The following is a 21,508-nucleotide window of genomic DNA, read 5'->3' on the forward strand; positions in this document are numbered from 1 at the left end:
CCCTTGTGGGCGCCACCCTCAAAGGTGACAGCAGCGCGCACCCAGCCCCAGGCATCCCGCTCCGCGCGCACCCGGGCATCCCCCTCCGCGCGCACCCGGCCCCGGGCATCCCGCTCCGCGCGCACCCAATCCCGGGCATCCCGCTCCGCGCGCACCCGGCCTCGGGCATCCCGCCCCGCGCACCCGGCCCCGGGCATCCCGCTCCGCGCGCACCCGGCCCCGGGCATCCCGCTCCGCGCGCACCCGGCCCCGGGCATCCCGCTCCGCGCGCACCCGGCCCCGGGCATCCCGCTCCGCGCGCACCCGGCCCCGGGCATCCCGCTCCGCGCGCACCCGGCCCCGGGCCCCCGCCCCGCGCACCCGGCCTCGGGCATCCCGCCCCCCGCACCCGGCCCCGGGCATCCCGCTCCGCGCGCCCTCGGGCATCCCGCTCCGCGCGCACCCGGCCCCGGGCCCCCGCCCCGCGCACCCGGCCTCGGGCATCCCGCTCCGCGCGCCCTCGGGCATCCCGCTCCGCGCGCACCCGGCCCCGGGCACCCGCCGCGCGCATCCAGGGCGCCACCTCCCTCTACGCAGGGACCAGCGCTAGAGGGCGGAGAGGGCCAATCAGAGCCGGGCAGGCAAGCAGGCCACTCAGACGCAGGCTGAACGCGCTCCTGCTCGGGGATTGGGCAAGCCTGCTGCCTATCAGGGCGGAGTGCGCCGGGCTCAGCCAGTGGGGGCGGCGGCCCGATGGGGCCAGTGGCCGCTGTCGGCGGTGGTCCCGATCCGGTCCGCCGAGGGAGCGGCCCCCTCCGGCCCCGCCGCCGGTCAGCCAGCCGCGTCATGTCCAGCGCTGCTCAGCCCTAGTGCCCGAGCCGTGCCCCTGCCCGGAGCCAGAGGGATGGTGGTAGTCACGGGGCGGGAGCCAGACAGCCGTCCCCCGGCCGGTGCCATGTCCAGCTCCGACGCCGAGGACGACTCTCTGGAGCCAGCCACCCCGACGGCCACGCAGGCGGGTCACGCGCTGCCGCTGCTGCCCCAGGAGGTACCGGGGCGGGCCGGGGGGGGGGGGGCAGCGGGGCCGGGAGGGGCAGTGGGGCCGGGAGGGGCAGTGGGGCCGGGCAGCTGCCCGTGGGGCGGGCGCCCTGCGAGGTCCGGGGTTGGGTTCCCCCACCATTGATGGCCCGGGTGTGTCCCCTGCCCCGGGGCACCCGGTCCCCAGTCCCCCAGTGCGCCCGGCCTGGGAGGGTGACTGACCGCACCCCTCTGCCCCGCCCCCACCAACCTGGGGCGGGATGCCAGGCCGCTGACCGGACCAAGAAGCCGGGAGATGCTGGTGTCTTCCAGAGGGGCCAAGAGGAGGCCGGGCGGCGGCCCAAAGCCAGCCTCCAGCTGCCCAGAGAGGGGCAGGAAGCCATCTGCAGAGGAGCAGCTGGCCGAGGAGTAGGGGTGTCCCCACAGCCCCTCCTCCTCCATCACTAGCACACTAGCTGCTGTGCCCTGATGCTCGGTGGCTCCCCCTGGTCTCACTGCCTTGTGGGACTCCATCCCAGTAACGCCTGAGATGACCCTGAAGACAAGGGAGAACAGGAGGGAGGTGGGGTGCTGCAGGGCACTGAGGGTGGAAACCAGGAGGTAGAGGCTAAGGTAGTGCCAGGTGTGGCAGTATGTGACGGGGGACAGAGCCTCAGAGACACTGGGCTGGGCTAGGCTAGGTGAGGCTCTTGGAAGCAGGTAGTGTTGCTTGGGGCTGGAAGCCCTGTTCCTACAGCCGGGAGTGGGGTGGGCCCCACGGAGGAAGTCTCACTAGCTCCTTGCTCACCTCCCTGAAGCTGTCTGGTCCTTTAGGCCTCAGTTTGCTTTTCTGTCACCACAGTGTGAGGCTCAGTGAGGAAATGGGTGTGAAGTGGTTTCAAAGAGCTAAACATCTTGGTGAGTTAATCCCAAAAGAGTCCCAGAGCTGCCCAGGCCCAGACAGACACCTTGTCTCCCCTGCAGAGGACTCAGCCTGGGGCTGCAGGAGACATGCTGGGCCAGGCTGGACTCTGCCTCCTTCCCGGCCTGTGAGCTTCTCCAGCAAGCTTCTCCATCATAGAGAGCTTGTGAAAATGAGCAAAACTCTAGGGGTACTCAAGCCAGTTCCTGTTGAGACGATGCTGACTCATGGCGCCCCCATGTGTGTCAGAGTAGAACTGCACTCCATAGGGTTTTCAATGGCTGATTTTTCAGGAGCAGATCATCAGGCTGTTCTTTCGAGGCACCTGGGGTGGATTCGAACCGCCAACCTGTCAGTTAGAAGTACTCCTAGCAATTGGAAGAAAAGGACCGCTGGAAGCACAGTGATGCTGTTTTTAACAAGAGCAGAGGGGACTGTCAAGGGTCCTGTTGTGCATTGTCGTTGGAAGAACTATTTGGTTTGAGGGAAAGAGCGCAGGACGTGGAGCTGGGCGGCCAGGGCTGCGGTGCCAGCTTCCTGCCCATTGTGCTGCTTCAAACTCATTTTCAGTTCCTTGTTTCCTCTCTGCCTCAGTCTTCTCATCTCTAATATGCGACAAACACTTGGATTTTTAGGAGATACTCTTGGAAAAGATTTAAAAATCTCTACAAATATAAAGAACTTGTATTACAAGTTTGTAATACAAAATGTTTTACCTTTGTAATGCATTTGGGAACGTATTACTCCAAAACGATACTTGATCCTTGGTATGCACAGAGAATGGTTTACAGGAGCTGTAGCACAAGCTGGGCAACTGGTGGTTCAGTGGGAGAATTCCCCCTTCCACGTGGGAGACCCAGGTTCCCGGCCAACGCACCTCAGGCGCAGCCACTACCCATCTGTTAGCGGTGGCTTGTGTGTTGCTCTGATGCCGACCAGGTTTCAGCAGAGCTTCCAGGCTGAGACAGCTAAGAGGAGAGAACTGGCGATCTGCTTCAGAAAACCAGCCGGTGAAAACCCTGTGAATCCCAAAGGTCGTAACCGATCGTGGGGATGGTGCCGAACCGGGCAGTGTTTTGTTCCATTGTGTGTGGGGTTGCCATGAATCGGGGGCTGGCTTGACGGCAGCCAACAACAACATAGAGTAAGCAGGAGGCATTTCCGCTTCATCCAAGAGCAGAAGAGTAACGGTACACACAGCCACAGAGCTGTAAATGCCTGTCAGCTTCATTCATTCGTTCGTGCATTCATCATACATTCAACAACTATTTTGGTCTTTACTGTGCAAGGACCTGGGTAAGTTGTAGTTCATGTATTTGTTTCCTACTTTATTTCACAAAGGATTTGAAAGGTAGGAAAAGGGATTGTCTGGATAAATGTATATAGACTTTCACTGGAGCCAGAGAGATGTCACGATACTGAAAAGTATGCACTAGGCTAACATTTCCGTTAATCTACAAGAGGTTTGTGGGAAAATTAGAACCGGCCTCATCTCTTTCACATGCTGTAGGTAGAAACGGCAGGCTGGGAACGCCATCCGAGAAAAAACACAAAATGCCTGAGCATTTTAGGGGGGAACTTCGAGCTTCCCAGGGCCAATCTACCCCCTCATTTCCCTGCTCCTCACCCAGCCCTTGCTTCCAGAACCTCAGCCAAGCTGGAGACTAATCTCTGCAGATTCAGCAGGAGGGGACGGTGAGGAACAGAGAATGAGGAGTGGACGCCTGGAGGTATTCAGTGGACATCTGCAGAGCCCTGCTGTGGGTGGCCCATGGGTGGAGAACACGACGCTGTCCCTGCCCCTGGGCAGCTTGGGGTCTGGTCAGGCCAGCTGACAGAAGAAAATCATCACCAGTGTATCGTACCAGGTGCTGTAATAGAGTGTGGCATAGAGTGAAGGCAGGATGGAGGGAATGTTTTGTTACCTCTGTTCTGGGGGTGGGTGGCGCAGATGGCTAAGTGCTCAACCACTGGCCAAAAGGTTGGTGGTTCGAATCCACCCAGAGGTGTCTCAGAAACGTCACAGCCCTGACAACCCTGTGGAGCACAGTTCTACTCTGACACGCATGGGGTGACCATGAGTTAGAATCGACTCCGCGGCGACTAACAGCAACATCTTGGGGAAGGCCAGGGACCAAACAAAAACCAAACCATTGCTTTCGGGTCGATTCTGACTCATGGCAGCTCCGTGTGTTACTCAGTAGAACTGCGCTCCATAGGGTTTTCTTGTCATATTTATGGGCGCAGTTTGCCAGGCCTTTCTTCCACAGTGCTGCTGGGTGGGTTCCAACTGCCAACCTTTCAGTTAGTAGTTGGAGAGGAGAGCAGAAATGGTCACAGAGGAGGGGAACCTTTAGGGTGAGTGGATGCTGTTAACCTGTGGTGCCTTGGTGAGGATTAGTAAAGGGCTCACAGCTGGGTTAGCAAGTCTCTCCCATCCAGGCGACCCTGTGCAATGAAAACCTACACTACAGTTGGGTGCAGTTCCATTTGTTAGGTGGTGCGTATGAGGGAGAGGGAGGGTGGGAAGAGCATTTTGGGCTGAGGAGACAGCATGGGCAAGGGTACAGAGGTGGCAAGCTCAGGCAGTGGAAAGAGGGCGATGAAAACTTGACCTGTAGAGTGAGATAGTGGGGTTGGGGTGAGAGACCCGATTTGAGGGCTCTTGGAAGTAGAATAAGGTCCCTGGGTGGTGCAAACAGTTTGCGCTTGTCTACTAACCAAGACGTTGATGGTTTGAATCTACCCAGGGGCACCACAGGAGAAAGACCTGGTGATCTCCTTCCTAAAGATTACGGCCAAGAAAACCCTATGGGGCAGTTCTCTGTAACATATGGGTTGCCCTGAGCTGGAATCGACTCGGCAGCAGTAGGTTTTTTGTTTTTGTTTTGTAACTTTTGATTGTGCTTTAGGTGAAAGTTTATCCAGCAAATTAGTTTCTCATTCAGCCTTAAAAGCTTGTGAGCGGCCATCTAAGATGCTCCACTGGTCTCACCCCATTGGGAGCAAGGGAGAATGAGGAAAACTAAGGGAAAGATTAGCCCAAAGAATTAATGGTCAGCTACCACAACCTCCACCAGACTGAGTCCAGCACAACTAGATGGTGCCTGCTACCACCACTGGCTACTCTGACAGGGATCCCAATAGAGGCTCCTGGACAGAGCTGGAGAAAAATGTAGAACAAAATTCTAACTCACAAAAAAGACCAGACCTACTGGCCTCACAGAGACTGGAGAAACCCTGAGAGTATGGCCCCCGGACACCTTTTTCGCTCAGTAATGAAGCCACTCCTGAGGTTCACCCTTCATCCAAAGGTTAGACAGGCCCATGAAACGAAACGAGACTAAAGGGGCACACCAGCCCGGGGGCAAGGACGAGAAGGCAGGAGGGGACAGGAAAGCTGGTAATGGGGAACCCAAGGTCGAGAAGGGGAGAGTGTTGACATGTCTTGGGGATGGTAACCAATATCACAAAGCAATATGTGTATGAATTGTTTAACTGTAGAAACTAATTTGCTACAATAAAAAAGTTTTCCATTCAATAATTCATACACAAACCGTTTTGTGACAATGGTTAAAATCCCTGTGTGTTTGGTGTTTGGTTTTAGAGGCGGAGTAGTCCCTGGGTGCCACAAATGCTTAATATGCTTGGAGGCTTGAGTTCACCCAGAGGTACCTTGGAAGAAAGACCTGGAAACCTATTTCTGAAAAATCAGCTATTGAAAACCCTACGGAACACAGTTTTACTCTGACGTGTGTGAGGTCGCCATGAGTTGGAATGGACTCGGTGGCAGCTGGTTTAGTAGTTCAGGGGTAGGATGGGTAGGACTCGGCAATTGATGGTACGGGGAAGAGAGAGGAGAGAGAAGAAAGCATTCAGACAGGCCCCTGGGTGTGGATTCCGGTGACAGAGTAAATGGCGTGGCACCCATCGGGCAGCCTGGCTCTCATTCCCCCGGCCTGTCTGAGAGCCCTGGTGGTTCCTTTCCAGTTTCCTGAGGTTGTCCCCCTCAACATCGGAGGGGCCCACTTCACCACACGCCTGTCCACCCTGCGGCGCTATGAAGACACCATGCTGGCGGCCATGTTCAGTGGGCGGCATTACATCCCCACCGATGCCGAGGGCCGATACTTCATTGACCGTGATGGTACTCACTTTGGGTGAGTCTCCCCCCCTCCACATTCAGTTTTGTAGTCCATGCAAGTGAGTAGTGTGGGATTGGGTTTGGGCCTTTGGCATTTTCCATAGCACCTAGAAGGGCCCTGGGTGGCACAAAGAGTGCGCTCAACTGCTAACCTAAAGATAGGCAGTTAAAACCCAGTCAGTGGCCATGGAAGAAAGCCCTCCTTGGCAGTCTGCTTTTACAAAGATTGTTGTTCTTTCGAGCCACCTCCAACTCATGGCAACCCCATGTGTTATAGGGTAGAACTGCTCCGTAGGGTTTTCTATTATATAACACATGGCGACGCCATTAGTCAGAATTGGCTTGACATCAGTGGCTTTATTTTTTTTTTCCATACTACCTAAAAACCAAAAAAATCCAAATTCATTGCCATCGAGTTGGTTGCAACTCATGGTGAGCCTATAGGAACTGCCCCATAGGGTTTCCAATAGTGGATTCGAATTTCTCATCTTTTGGTTAGCAGCCGAACACTTAACGATAGTACCTAGAAAGGGAGATAACATGCTGATGGCATTTAATAAATGTGCTTATTAAATTGGGCCAAAATTCTTAGTTACTTTCCTAAAGGGGACAATGACAGGGAAGTCCCAGGTAACACACCTGTGGCTGGGAATGATGATACTCCTGTTCTATGCCGTCTAAGACTGGAAGTGTCATCTGTGTGGAAAGGAATAGGCATGACCCTACCTAGAGGCCCAGGCGGTACAAACAGCCTCTCGGAAAACACCCTAGTTCCAAATTCTGGGGTTCCGCATTGCCGTGGTGTGCAGCAGTGGTTCCCAGACTTCTTACTGTAGTGTAAAACAAACTGCTGTGCATTGGATTGTGTCCCCTCAAATGTGTATCAACATGGCTAGAATGTGATTCCCCGTACTGTATAGTTGTCCACCATTTTGTGATCTGATGTGATTGTCCTGATGTAGTTAGGTACCATTGAGTTGGTTCCACCTCGGAGTGACCCTGTGTACAACAGAATGAAACACTGCCTGATCCTGCGCCATCCCCATGATCATTGTTATTCTTAAGCCCATTGTCGCAGCCACTGTGTCAGCTCATCTCGTTGAGGGTCGTCCTCTTTTTTGCTGACCCTCTACTTTACCAAGCATGATGTCCTTCTCCAGGGACTGATCCCTCCTGATAACATGTCCAAAGTATATGAGACGAAATCTCACCATCCTTGCTTCTAAGGAGTATTCCTGTCCTTCTAAGACAGATTAGTTCGTTCTTTTAGCAGTCCATGGTATGTATATTCAACATTCTTTGCCAACACCGTAACTCAAAGACATCACTTCCTCGTCTGTCTTCCTTATTCATTGCCCAGCTTTTGCATGCCCAGGAGGTGACTGGAAACACCATGGCTTGGGTCAGATGCATTTTAGTCCTAAAAGTGACATCTTTGTTTTTTAACACTTTAAAGACGTCTTTTGCAGCAGATTTGCCCAGTGCAATGCATTGTTTGATTTCTTGACTGCTGCTTCCATGGGTGTTGATTGTGGATCCAAGTAAAATGAAATCCTTGACAACTTCAGTCTTTTCTCCGTTTGTCATGATGTTGCTCATTGGTCCAGTTCTGACGATTTTTGTTTTCTTTATGTTGAGGTGCAATCCGTACCGAAGGCCGTGGTCTTTGATCTTCATCAGTAAGTGCTTCAAGTTCTCCTCACTTTCAGCAAGGAATTCTGCATAACCCAGGCCGTTAATCTTCCTCTAATCCTGACGCCCCGTTCTTCATGTAGTCCAGCTTCTCGGATTATTTATGGATTTTACAACACATATTGTCCTGTGTGTTGTAAATCCTAACTGCTATGATGTTTGTCTTGGTTATATAGTGCGGCTATAACAGAAATACCACAGGTGGATGGCTTCAACAAACAGAAGTTTATTCTCTCACAGTCTAGTAGGCTAGAAGTCCAAATTTAGAGCATCAGCTCCAAGGGAAACCTTTCTCTTTCAGTAGGCTCTGGAGGAAGGTCCTTGTCATCAATCTTCCCCTGGACTAGGAGCTTTTCAGTGTAGGAACCCTGGATCCAAAGGACGTGCTTTGCTCCTGGAGCTGCCTTCTTGGTGGTATGAGGTCCCTGTGTCTCTTTGCTTGCTTCTGTCTTTTAAATTTCAAAAGAAATTGACTCAAGTTACAACCTAATTTTGTAGATTGAGTCCTGTCTCATTAACATAACTGCCTCTCATCCTGCCTCATTAACATTACAGAGGTAGGATTTACAACACATAGGAAAATCACATGAGATGACAAAATGGTGGACAATCACACAATATGGGGAATCATGGCTTAGGCAAGTTGACACATCTTTGGAGGATACAGCTCAATCCATAACAATGTTAATGAGGCAGGATGAGAGGCAGTTATGTTAATGAGGCAGGACTCAAACTATAGGCTCAGGTTATATCTTGAGTCAATCGCTTTTTAGATATAAAAGAGAGCGTCAAGCAGAGAGGAGGAGGACCTCATACCACCAAGCAAGAAGAGCCAGGAGCAGAGCGCATCCTTCAGACTAGTTAACTAAGACACAAACCAAAAAAGGTAAGGGAAGGGCTGACACAGGGCTGCCCTTCTTTGATTTTGCCAAGAAAAGGCTTAACAAAAACCTTCTGTCGTTCATGTCATTTTAACCATAAAGAAAAACATACCCTCAAAAAGATTACCTTTTCTGAGAAGGGACATGTGGCTCCCTTACATGTAAACAACTTAAAGACTTTAAGCCTCAGTTTCCTTGTTTAGGAAATAAGGAATAATTACAGCTGTTCTGCAGGTGCTGCGTGGTTTAAAGTCAGGAAAGGTGTGTGTCAGGGTTGTGTCCTCTCACCGTTACTTATTCAACGTGTACACTGAGCAAATAATCCAAGAAACTGGACTGTAAGAAGAAGAACTTGGCATCAGGATTAGAGGAAGACTCATTAACAATCTGCAATATGCAGATGACACAGTCTTGCTTGCTGAAAGTGAAGAGAAATTGAAGCACTTACTGATGAATATCAAAGGCTTGTATTACACCTCAAGATAAAGAAAACAAAAATCCTCACACCTGGACCAGGAAGCAACATCATGGTAAACAGAAAAGTTTGAAGTTGTCAAGGATATCATTTTACTTGGAACCACAATCAACACCCATGGAAACAGCAGTCAAGAAATCAGATGACGTATCACATTGGGCAGATCTGCTACAAAAGTTCTCTTTGAAGTGTTGAAAAGCAAAGATGACACTTTGAGGACTAAGTGCATCTGAGCCAAGCCATGGTGTTTTCAGTTGTGCCATATGCATGTGAAAACTGGACAAAGAATAAGGAAGACCAAAGAAGAATTGATGCCTTCGAATTATGGTGTTGGCAAAGAATATTGAATATACCATGGACTGCCAGAAGAATGAGCAAATGTGTCTTAGAAGTACAGCCAGAATGCTCCTTAAAAGCAAGTTATCAGGAAGGGCCAGTCCCTGGAGAAGGACATCATGCTTGGTAAAGCAGAGGGTCAGCGAAAAAGAGGAAGACCCTCAATGAGATGGACTAACACAGTGGCTGCAACAATGGGCTCAAGCATAACAACAATTGTGAGAACGGTGCAAGACCTGGCAGTGTTTCGTTCTGTTGTTCGTAGGGTCACTCTGAGTTGGAACTGACTCGATGGCACCTAACAATAACAACATAGCTTCCCTGCAGGCCTATCAGACAACAAGGATTAAATAAAGAGCCCTGGTGTGACTCCTTGGAGCCCTGGTGGTGCAGTGGTTAAGAGCGCAACTGCTAACCAAAAGGTTGGCAGTTCGAATTCACCAACTACTCCTTGGAAACCCAATGGGGCAGTTCTACTTTATCCTATAGGGTCATTATGAGTCAGAATCGTCTTGACAGCAATGAGTTTGGTTTTTTTGGCTGGTGTTGCACCCAATGGCACTACAGAAGGAAGTCTGGTAACTGCTCCTGCAAAGATTACAGCCAAGAAAACTCTATGCAGCACAGTTCTACTTTATAACCCAGGGGGCTGCCACGAGTTGGAATCCACTCAGTGGCAGTGGGTTTGGTGTCTTTTGGTTGGTGTGATCCCTGGCCACATCCCTTTCAGAGTATGTGCCTGAAACTCTTTGTTAACTTTGGAGGTGAGTAGAGAACTGATGTGGTCCTTGACCTTGAACCAGAGAGGTAGAAACCCTCCAACCACCACCTCTCTGTGCTGGCCGTCAAACAAGAACACCCGCACTGGGAAAGGTCACTTTTATCCTCAGGAAGGAACCTGTGGCCAAATTGTTTGCTTTGGAGCATCTAGGTTTCCCCATTGGGCTGTCAGCTGCCTCCAAGGCTGAGAAAACAAAGTGTCACTTCACTCGGCAGAACTATAAAAAGATTTTTGTTTGCAGGCTGTTTGGGAGAAGAAAGTGCTGGCCTCAGCTGGCAGCTCCTACAGTGCTCTGAGCTGGGGCTTGCTCCAGGGTTGTGGTCTCCGGAGCTCACCAAGGCTTGCAGAAGGTCCTAGAGGACTTGTATGGGACGGGGGTGTGAGGAGGGGGACAGGGTTTGGCTCTAGGCTACTGCGCCGTGCCCAAGTGGCACTGCAGAGTGAGGAGCCAGCCACGGGCATGTGGAGAGTGGAGTATTGTGGCATTCCGGCTTGAGCCACAGGACTCCAGCGGCCTGTGAGTCATCATCAGCAGACCAAGTTTTCTGAAGACCCAGATAAAAGAGAGTGGAGCTCAGGGCGTTTGGGGGCGCATTTCTCTGCTGACACAGCTCATGCACCCCCAGTACCCTGTGGAGGACCGTTTGATCTGAACCATTTGTGCTGAAGTCCTAAGTACAGCGGGTGTGGCTTGGAGCCAACCTTGTCTGCACCCGAGTCTCTGGCAGCCTCAGCTCCTTGAGCAAGGGCGTTCTGAGCCCGTTGTCTCCTCATCCTGAAGTGGAGGATTGGAGGGGAGGACACACAGGTAGTGGGTGTTGCTAGGCGTGTACAGTCATAGACAATTATTGGGGCAGCTGCTTCATGGCGTGGTTTACTCACATCCTTACAGGAGCACTCTTCCCACACCTACCAGTGAGGAATCTGATCACTCTCAGTGCTAAGGAATCGGGAAAGAGAATTAGAAGGACTGAGTCTTATTTTTGAAAAATGCAACATGTGATTTTATTCAGCCCTAGAACAGGAGTCCCTGGGTGGCACAGATGATTAAGCGCTTTACTACTAAACAAAAGGTTGGTGGTTCAAATCCACCCAGAGGCACCTCAGGAGAAAGGCCTGGTGATCTGCTTCAGAAAGGTCACGGCCTTGAAAGCCCTATGGAGCAGTTCTACTCTGCACACTCAGGGTCGCCATGACTCAGAACTGACTTGATGGCCATGAGTTTGGGGTTTTTTTCACGTATTAACTCAGTTAATGCCCTCAATGTTATAAGGTAGTTCCGTTATTTCTCCCCATTCTACAGATGAGGAAACAGGCCCAGAGAGGTTAAGTCACTCACCTGAGGTCAACAGTTGGCAGTCTGGGGCCAGAGCCTGTGCTCTAACTATGTGGCACCACACAGGTCCGTTAGCTTCTCCTCACCAGCCCCCTGTCCTTCCCTCTCAGAGATGTGCTGAACTTCCTACGCTCAGGGGACCTGCCGCCCTGGGAGCGTGTCCGGGCCGTGTACAAGGAGGCCCAGTACTACGCCATTGGAGCCCTCCTGGAGGAGCTGGAGAACATGCAGCCGCTCAAGGGGGAGAAGGTGCGCCAGGCGTTTCTGGGACTTATGCCCTATTACAAAGGTGAGGGGTCAACTGCCCAGGAGAGGGGGTTGAGGAGGAGGGTCCCTGACATCTGTCGGTACCTTGGTCTCTACCAGCACAAGTGGCTCCAAGGTTCATCCAGATGACTGGGATAGAAAAGAATCCCGCCCCTCCCAGTCACCCCAGGAAGATTCGGGCTAGAGTGGGCCATCTTGCCTATGACAGCCATCACATTTCCTTCTAAAAGAACAGTCCTCGTTCCGTTGGTTTCCTTTTTGCTATGGAAAACCATGGAGTCCCTAGGTGGTGCAAACAGTTAACGCGCTCAGCTACTAACCAAAAGCTGCACGTTCCAGTTCACCCAGAAGTGCCTCGGAAGAAAGGCTTGGCAGTCTACTTCCGAAATATCAGCCATTGAAAACCCTATGGGGCACAGTTCTACTCTGACACACACATGGCATGGCCGTGAGTCGGAGTCAAGCCAAAGGCAGCCGGGACCGGGATGGAGAACCACAAGCCCTGGTTAAGTTTGTGCCCTTCCCAGGCCCACAGAGCCCCTCCCCTGGGAATCTCTCTTCCTCCTGCATCCTGCCATCACTGAGGCTCCCCTGCCCGGCCCCTCCCCACCCTGTGATGGACGCTGTGTTCACCTGCGCAGACCATCTGGAGCGGATCGTGGAGATCGCCCGGCTGCGTGCGGTGCAGCGGAAGGCCCGCTTCGCCAAGCTCAAGGTCTGCGTCTTCAAGGAGGAGATGCCCATCACGCCCTACGAGTGTCCGCTCCTCAGCTCCTTGCGCTTTGAGCGGAGCGAGAGCGATGGGCAGCTCTTTGAGCACCACTGCGAGGTGGACGTGTCGTTCGGGCCCTGGGAGGCTGTGGCTGATGTCTACGACCTGCTGCACTGCCTGGTGACGGACCTGTCGGCCCAGGGCCTCACGGTGGACTACCAGTGCATTGGGGTGTGTGACAAGCACCTCATCAACCATTACTACTGCAAGCGTCCCATCTATGAGTTCAAGATCACATGGTGGTGAGTAGCCTGGTAGGGAGCAGAGGCCGTCAGCGGGGAGCCGTGTCCCTTGGTGGCTCTGGGAGTAAGATCCCTGCAAGGGTGTCTTTCTGCCTGCCTAGGACCTGCCGAGGTGGGGATGAGGCCTGTGGCACGGCTCCCAGGGCATGGCGGTGCAGCTCCCTTCTCCCCGTGGTGCCTCAGAGGCAGGCTCAGGGCCCATGCCGGTGGGGCCCGGGCCTGCACTCCCCTGGCCCTGCTTCCAGGCGTGGCCCGCTTTGCCTGCGGCTGATGGAGTCTTGCTAGGGCTTGACTGAGAAGACCAGAGAGGTGCTGTCACCTTCTTGGCCAGGCAGGAGCATTTCTGCCCTTTGTAGAGTCACGTTACCAAACTAATGTAGGTGTAAGCACTTCTTCCACATTGTTTACCTGCCCCTTCCTGTGCTCAGCTGTAGGTGTAAGGACAGACATGATGGGGGATGGGATTCTCTCCAAACAGCCTCACAACCCCTGCCTGAAGAAGAAAGAGCACCTGTCTCTCCCAGTGCTCCCTTCCCCCTTGCCGTCTGAGGATGTGGACAGAAGCTTTCTCTCTTCCCACATGGCCCTCACCACCTTTTGGAGATGTAACTGTAGTTGCCAAAGCCATGTACCAGGTTGGCCTTAGAAAACCACCATGTTTACAGCCCTGTCTTGGGGCCTTGGCTTCTCCTACCTTCCACCAACCTTCCTTGCCTGCGGGGGTTGTCTTCTCACAGGGCCGGAATGCGAATTTCAGAATCTGCTTTTGAAGATTTCCTAAGTCAGAGCAAACAGGGCACCTAGATTTTCTGTTCTCTTTGAGATGTAGTGTCCTCCGGGGAGGCTCAGAAGACCTCCCTGGCTACTCTTTCGTGTGTTAGGGTCAGGAGTGCGGGGAACCTCCTTGGACGGGGACCCCCCTTTAGCCCCTTTGGCATTATCCTGCTAACGTTCTCCTTCTGGGTGGGTGTCTGTTCTGGGGCAGTGAAGGAAGGGCTGGGTGAGAGGCTCAGCCATCCTTGGAGCTGGAGGAAGCCAGCAGCAGACCCTGGTTATGTGTCACTCCCACACTGGTGAGAGAGAAAGACCCCCAAGGATCTCCCCCCTGCATGTCCTCCTGGCTGTCTGCAGCCCAGGCGCTGGTCAGGGTGTGAGCATGTGACTCCTCCAGGCAGAGCTACGTGGTACCACTAGTCAGATGCAACATTTCTGTCCCCTGGGACGGTGAATACCTGGCCTCTCCCTGGCTGTCCTCTTAGGGATATTTATATGCAAAGGGTTGGTGAGGGCAGCCCCACAGGTCTCAGTCCTACAGGAGTAGACTGTGAGGTGGGCAAGGTGAGCTGAGGATGTCTGTAACCCTCTGAGGAAGAGAGGGCAGGCCCCAGGCCCAGGCTGACTTCCCTCCTGGGACTGGGGGGCACTGACCCCCTGGTGCCTGTGTGGGAGCTCCTAAATTTCACTCTTGTGTGGGTGGAGCAGAGATGGAGACCGAGCTCTAAGGGGAAAGGACAGGCCTCAGGTTCCAGGTGTGTGTTTTTCCTATCACGGTCTCTTTTCTGGAGTGACGTCTCGCTTGCAGCTCAGCCATGCAGCACGGTTCTTGCCTTGTTCCAACAGCACAGTCTTTCCTTCCTGTGGGTCTGCATGGTGTTCCTCCCTAATCTGTGTTCACTTCTCAGCAGACACAGAGACCAGCTGCTCAGGAGGAGGTCAGGGTGAGTGGAGCACAGATGAGTCAGCCCAGTGCTTTCAGTGGTCCAGCCCGCCACGAGTATCCCACCTCTGGGCCATGTAGGGTCCATCCACATAAGACATGGAGTAACTGCTCAAATGTAGGTTTGCTCATAAATAGGCCCTGAGACTTGCTTGGGGTTTCAGGGGTGCTGGGCAAAGACCCCCTCCCTCCACCTCTCTGCCCCCCAAGCTGTTCTCACAGTGGTGTGCTCTGACCCAGATGGGGAGACAGGACTCTGGGTCAGCAGAGCAGGCAGGAGGGACACTGGCTGGCCAGCTTAGAGCTCTTTTTAATGGGAGTAAAAGAATGTCATAGCCCAGTTTGAGAGGCCAAGGCCAGGCTGGGAGGTGGTTTTTGATGTTGTGTTCTGTGGTAGTGGCCTCCAAAGAAAGGGGTCATCTTCAAGGAAATGGCTTCTCCCAGTCAGATCCCTCCCTAACTCTAGATAGCCAGACCCAGCACATAAAAAGGGTTGGGACAGGAAGAGGGCTCCAAAGGATGAAAGCTCCCTGATGCAAAAGAAGTATTTTTCATAGAATTCTCATGCAGAATGTTAGTAAATGCTCCCCACCACGATGAGGAACGAGACCATTGTCTTGAGAGGGGCCAGGGATTACTGGGGAGTCAGACCCTTGAATTGCTGGCCTCGGAACGTCCTTGTGTTCAGCTTTGGGCAGTTTTCCTCCCAGGTGCTATGCTCACTGGGTAGGAAGGTAGACACTTTAGGGGCTAGGACTGTAGTGCAATGCTAGCCGTAACAAAATTCAATAAAAATACAGATTAAACCTCATGAACCACAGCCTCCACCAGCATGAGCCCAGAAGTAGATGGCGCCTGGCTACCACCACTCGCTGCTCTGACAGGGATCACAACAGAGGGTCCTGGACAGAGCAGGAGAAAAATGTAGAACAAAATTCAAATTCACAAAAAAAAGACTTACTGGTCTAGCAAAGATTAGAAGAACTTCCAAGACTATGGCCCCCCCAGGCACCTTGCTAACTCAGAACTGAAGCCACTCCCGAAGTCCACTTTCAGCCAAAGATCAGACAAGCCTATAAAACAAACAATAACACGTGGGAAGAACGTGCTTCTTAGCTCAATCAAGTATACCAGACCAAATGGGCAACTCATGCCCAAAAGCGAAGACAAGAAGGCAGGAAGGGACAGAAAACTGGACAAATGGATGCAGAGAACCTGGGGTGGAAAGGGGGAGAGTACTGACACATTGCAGGGATTGCATCCAAAGTCACAAATAATTTGTGTGTAAATGTTTTAATGAAAAGCTAATTTGCGTTGTAAACTTTCACCTAAAACACAAAAAATTTTAAAAACCAATAGCAACAAAAAAGTCAGAAACAAGACCACGATGAAGCACATCACGCCATCCCGGGGGAGGGGTTCTCCTGGTGATGTTCTGAACAGGAGGTCGGACGTCTTCACCACCCCGCTCCCCCTCTGGTTGGCCCTCCAGGCTGCCCAGCGCTTCCCTTGCAGAAGGCAGCCAACAGACTCTCAAAGGATCCTCCTCCGTTGTCCGTTTCCGGGATTAGGATGGCCTGGGAACTACGGGAGGCTTAACCTAAGACTGAGCAGGTTTAATCCTCCTGTTCTAGACAACTGGCTGGAGGACTGGGGCGTAGACTGTTGTGAGACATTAAGGGGGTGGGCATCAGTATGGGATCCTGGTCTGCGCTGAAGAGGTTGAGAAAAACAACAGCCAGACAACACACAACTCTTCACGCTGAGTGTTGTGACCGCAGTAAGAGTTTCTAAAGTCTTCCTTCTGCGTACCATCTGTTCGTGTCTGCTCCTCGTGCGAGCGCTCCCAGGCTTTTCTGGGCACCACGTTGCGGGGCTTGTGCACCAAAGTGGTGCCCACATCGTGGTCCTGAAATAGGCGTTAAGCTGGGACAGGGTGGAAGAGGCAGTGTTTGGAATTTTGGAAGAAAATTTGCATATATACATATGCATGCACTAGGAGGGGCTGCGGGGGCTGCAGGGGCTGGGGGAGGTGGGAACAAAGGTCGGGCTAGGACAGGTAGTCGCTCTGGAGTGTGCGAGACCCCCAGCCCCGTGTCTTCCTTCTGTACATGTGGGGCTTGTGGACATGGAATAGCACTGCCCGTGTGTGTTCATGTACCTGTCTGCGAGTGCTTTGGCGCTTGGAGCCTCGGGAGCCACAGGTGGCATTAAAGTCGAGCATCAGAACCCGGGTGGTGTGCCTTTCTTTTTATAGAGACCTGCTTTCATCCCTCCGCTGCCCGCACCCTCCCTTCACCAGGAAATATGTCTTGGTTTCTGTCTAACATGGGGTAGGCTTTGGGATGCTGCACTAAATAAAACAGATTCTCTCCTGAGAGCAGCAGCTGAGCTTCTGCCCTGACCGAAGTTAAAGGAAGGTGGGATCCATGGAGAACCTTCTGGATTGCTCCAACCTTGTCTCTGCTCAGGTAGGCTCGTGCCTGCCCCAGCCCAGGCAGACAGCTCTGCTGAGAGCTCTCAGGGGAAGAAGACACCACTATTGCTTCCTCGCGGTGTGACTCACCAGCCAGGTGGCTCTGAAGCACATCCCTCCCATGGTATCCCCCACTTCTTTCTGAGGGGAGACCAGTGCCTCTAAGCTTATGTGAGCCTTTCTTGAGGAAAATGAACGTAAGCTGCCCTTCCCCTGAGGCAGTTTGGCCCCTTCCTGGCTGACGAGTGGCCTCATGAAGATGCCCCTTGGAGTCACTTCATGGACCAATCCAGAAAGGTAAGTTCTGAAGTTCAGGGAGCTACACCACCCTCCAGCTGCCTCCCTCAAGTCTCTGATTATCCTGACTTTCAAACAAAAGCACTGCATGGTCTATGCCACATGTGTTCGCTGGCCTGATGACTGTACACAGAAGCCCATAGTAATGATGTCTAATGACACCTTACACGTGGAAACTGAAGCCACAGAGATGCCATTTCCTCACAGGCACACAGCTAGTAAGTGGCAGAGCCAAGACTAAAGACCCAGCACCTCTGTCCTCAGTCCTCAGGGGTGTTCAACAGCAGAGCCTGCCCTTCCTGTTGGCAGCTCAGGTATGTACGGTATCTCTTCACCCTGCCTGACCTGTGAAGAGCTGAGAAGCAGGCGCTCTAGGAAGGAAAACTAGAAAGACTTCCTTAGGCTGCCAGGCCTTAAGTAGCCCCTGAACATGAAATAGATGGGTTCCCCCTTCCTTGGGAGGTGGAGAAGGCCTTGCTCAGGGAGCAGTACGCAGAGGATGTCTGAGCAGGTGAAAACGGCCCCTGGCTGGACACTGGGTGTGCTGGCCCAATCTAGGACAGACCCTCAGGTCCAACCACAGGGTTGTGCTCCAGAGCCTGGTCCATAGCCTCCAGACTGGAAGGCTCTTTAGGTTAACTCGGAGGACACTGGTACCTGGTTTGGGACTCAGCCCTTGGACCATGGTCTTTATACTGCCTGTGCCTCCAGTTATCTTTCTGACTTTACTTACTTTTAATTTTTAATTAACTTTCCCTTATATCATGTTCCTTTAGCTTTTACTATACACCATTAACTTTCTATCTTTTTATTTCTTACCATTTTCTTTTTCCTATCGTGTACTTTAGCTATTTTTAAACATAATTTTAAGCTTTATTTCTAATGTAACTTCTAAATAAAACACACATATGAACAGGACAGTTATACAGTTTTCCTTCCTTGCTCTGAGCAAGGGCCACTGTGTGCTTTTTTTTCCTCTTCAGTCATCTCTACAATGCCCTGATTGACCATTAGACATTAGGCACCTCATTTCTGCCTTAGATGAATACAGGCATTACCCAGGTTAGGAACGTCTGACTTATGTACAAGCCATAGTTACGAACCAACCCCTTAAAACCGATTATATAAAAAATTCGAGGTATGTACAATGGTTCATAATAACAGATGGAGGCTACTTTGCCACAATGTGCATCCAAACGTTATTATTACTGTATTATTATGTTTTAAGTGCTCAGCTGCTAACTGCAAGGTTGACAGTTTGAATCCACCAGGTGTACCACGGGAAAAAGATGTAGCCGTCTGCTTCCATAAAGATTTACGGCCTTGGAAACCCTATGGGGCAGTTCTACTCTGCCCTATAGGGTTGCTGTCTGTTGGAATTGACTCTGGGACTGTGGGCTTCGGTATTATTATGTTAATGGTGTTTTAGTTGATCTGCTGTTTCTTTAATGTTTTATGCATAGAAAGGTACACTGTGTACTATATACTAAAACAAACATTGGACTGACGTTAGATACGAATAGTACCTAACTGTTCCGACTTGTGTACAAATTCAACTTAAAGACAGACTTAGGAACAGAACTCATCGTAAACTGGGGACCACCTATAAAACCAAAAGTAGTTGCCACTGAGTATTCTAGTTCATGGCAACCTCGTGTGTGTCAGAGTAGAACTGCTCAATAGTGTGTTTAAATGACAAGTTTTTTGGAAGGACATTGCCAGGCCTTTCTTCCGGGGTGTCTTTGGTTGACTGGAACTGTCAGACTTTTGGTTAGCAGCTGAGCATGTTAACCATTTGCGCCATCTAGGAGCTCCCTTAGATGAATAACAGTTTCTAAAGTCTAAATAGAAGGAAAAACAGTGTTACTATAAAATTCACAGATCTGGGTTATTTAGAAGATTCAGTGGTGAACATTCACCTTCCCCTTCCAAAATACTACCCCCCCCCCAGCCCCACACACCACAGCCTTAGAAACAGGGCAGAACACAGTTGCTCTTTCTGAGGAATGACATGACCTAGAGGGCCTGGGATTCCACCAGGAGAAAATCCAACATAACTGCGGGGAAGACTTGGAATCGAACTATCCTGTATCGCTGCATAATGGGGACCCAGAATCGGGTCATGATGCACCTTTTCCTTAGCTCTTTGACCTCAGTGTCAACCTTCAACACACCATGGCTTCTAGAGGATTTGCCTAATGTATTATAGACCCTGACTTTTTTCTTGAATCACTGGCAATATGTGGAGGATGGGGAGAACTGGAACTCAATACTGCTGGTGGGAGTGTAAGATAGTACAACCACTTTGTAGAATTATGTGGCAGGGTTTTAGAAATTTGAACATACACCTACGTTGCCCAGCTATTCCACACCTGTGTATTCACCCAAGAGAAGTAGAAATGTGTGTCACAAAGGCTAGTACACAGAATAAATTTGAAGAGACTATTAATTCCAGAATGGCTTGGGCCCTCCTCCCTCCTGAATTATCTAGTAGACTTTTTTTGTTCATTTCTTTAAGTTTTGGTAAACATATATATAACAAACATTTGACATTTCAACGTCGTCACATGTACAGTTCAGTGAGATGTATTCACGTTGTTCAACCATCACGTTTACCCATTCCCAAATTTTACCATCATCCTGAACAGAAGCTCAGTGTCCCCTAGCCATTGAGTCCTCCTTTCCCCCTCCCACACCACTCCTGGCACTGCCCCATATATTTTTGATATATAATTGTTTCAGAAGGCTCTTTTTCCCCCAAATGTTGTTTTACTGCTTTGTTGAAGTAAAATTGATGAGTGATAAACTATTCACTAAAAGTGTAGAGTTTTGTTGGTCAATTTGATGAGTCTGTATGTACGTGTGTCCTGTCAAACCATCACCCCAATCAAGATAATGAACATGGCCATTACCCTCAAAACTTTTCTTCCGCCCCTTTCTAATTCCTCCCTCAGTCTCCCTCTTCAGTCTCCCCCCTCCAACCCTGTGGAAACACTGTGCTTTCTATCACTATAGTTTGTATTTCCTAGAATTTTACATGATTGAAATCATACAGTATGTACTCGTTTGTCTTCTTTTGTTCAGCATAATTATTTTGAGATGCATACGTTTCATCCATCCATTTGATCCTCTTTAACTGTTGAGTGGTAGTCTACCGTATGAATATATCACAGCTGCTTTATCCACGTGCATGTTGATGGACATTTGGGTTCTAGTTTGGACTATCACAAAGCTGTAACGAACATTCGTGTACACATTTTTCTTGCATATATGCTGTCACAGATTGAATTGTGTCCTCCCCAAGATATGTGTCAACTTGGCTAGAACACAGTTCCCTGTATTTTGTAATTATCCTTCATTTTGTGATGTGTTACAAATGCTAACATCTGTCCCTGATGTTAATGAGGCACGATAGTTGTCGGCGTTGTTAGGTGCCATCAAGTCGGTTCCGACTCATAGGGACCCTGTGTACAACAGAAGAAACACTGCCTGGTCCTGCACCATCCTCACCATCGTTGCTATGTTTGAGCCCATTGTTGCAGCCACTGTGTCAAACCATCTCACGGAAGGTCTTCCTCTTTTTCGCTGACCCTCCACTTTACCAAGCATGATATCCTTCTTCAGGGACTGGTCCCTCCTGATAACATGTCCAGAGTATGTGAGAAGAGGTTTTTTTTTGTTTGTTTTATTTAAACATTTTAAGAAACTGCCAAACTGCCTTCCAGTGTACGTACCATTTGAGGTTCACAGCACTTCATATGGTCATCTTTAATTTTAGCCATTCTACTAGGTGTGTTGTGGTATCTCATCATGATTGTAATTTGCATTTCCCTTGTGACTAATGGTGTGAGCATTTTTTAATGTGCTTATTTGCCACCTGCGTATCTTTTTTGGTGAAGTGTTTATTCAAATATTTTCCCCAATAAAATTTTTTTAGTTGTCTTACTACTGACTTGTAAAGGGTCTTTGTATATTCTAGATATGAGTTATTTCTTGGCTAATACTTCCTCCCAGTCTGTGGCTTGCCTTTTCATTTTTGTCTTTTCTTTTTAAAAAGGTTTTATTAGGGTATTATTTACTTACCGTAAAACTGATCTAAGTTTACAATTAAATGATATTTAGTAAATATACAGAGCTGTGTAACCACTGCCACATTCCAATTTTTGAATGCTTC

At 50.7% G+C, this 21,508-nt stretch overlaps 1 protein-coding gene across 11 annotated transcripts; it reads left to right on the forward strand.

Moving 5' to 3' along the window:
• The first annotated feature begins 444 nt into the window (after window positions 1-444).
• On the forward strand, window positions 445-21,268 carry KCTD7 (potassium channel tetramerization domain containing 7). Of its 11 annotated transcripts, none has more exons than XM_049904574.1 (5): window positions 939-1,027; window positions 3,550-3,786; window positions 4,669-6,078; window positions 11,674-11,852; window positions 12,472-21,268. In XM_049904574.1, exons 3-5 carry the CDS (start codon window positions 5,834-5,836, stop codon window positions 12,846-12,848), a joined length of 801 nt encoding a protein of 266 aa, XP_049760531.1. In that variant the 5' UTR covers window positions 939-1,027; window positions 3,550-3,786; window positions 4,669-5,833; the 3' UTR covers window positions 12,849-21,268. The 11 variants fall into 11 exon arrangements, with proteins under 11 accessions (XP_049760536.1, XP_049760525.1, XP_049760535.1 ...); XM_049904576.1 differs by having other exon boundaries at window positions 3,596-3,786; XM_049904573.1 differs by having other exon boundaries at window positions 985-1,027; window positions 3,429-3,786.
• Window positions 21,269-21,508: the final 240 nt, after the last annotated feature.

This window comes from Elephas maximus, chromosome 12, assembly GCF_024166365.1.
Source record: "Elephas maximus indicus isolate mEleMax1 chromosome 12, mEleMax1 primary haplotype, whole genome shotgun sequence".
NCBI classification, from domain to species: domain Eukaryota; kingdom Metazoa; phylum Chordata; class Mammalia; order Proboscidea; family Elephantidae; genus Elephas; species Elephas maximus.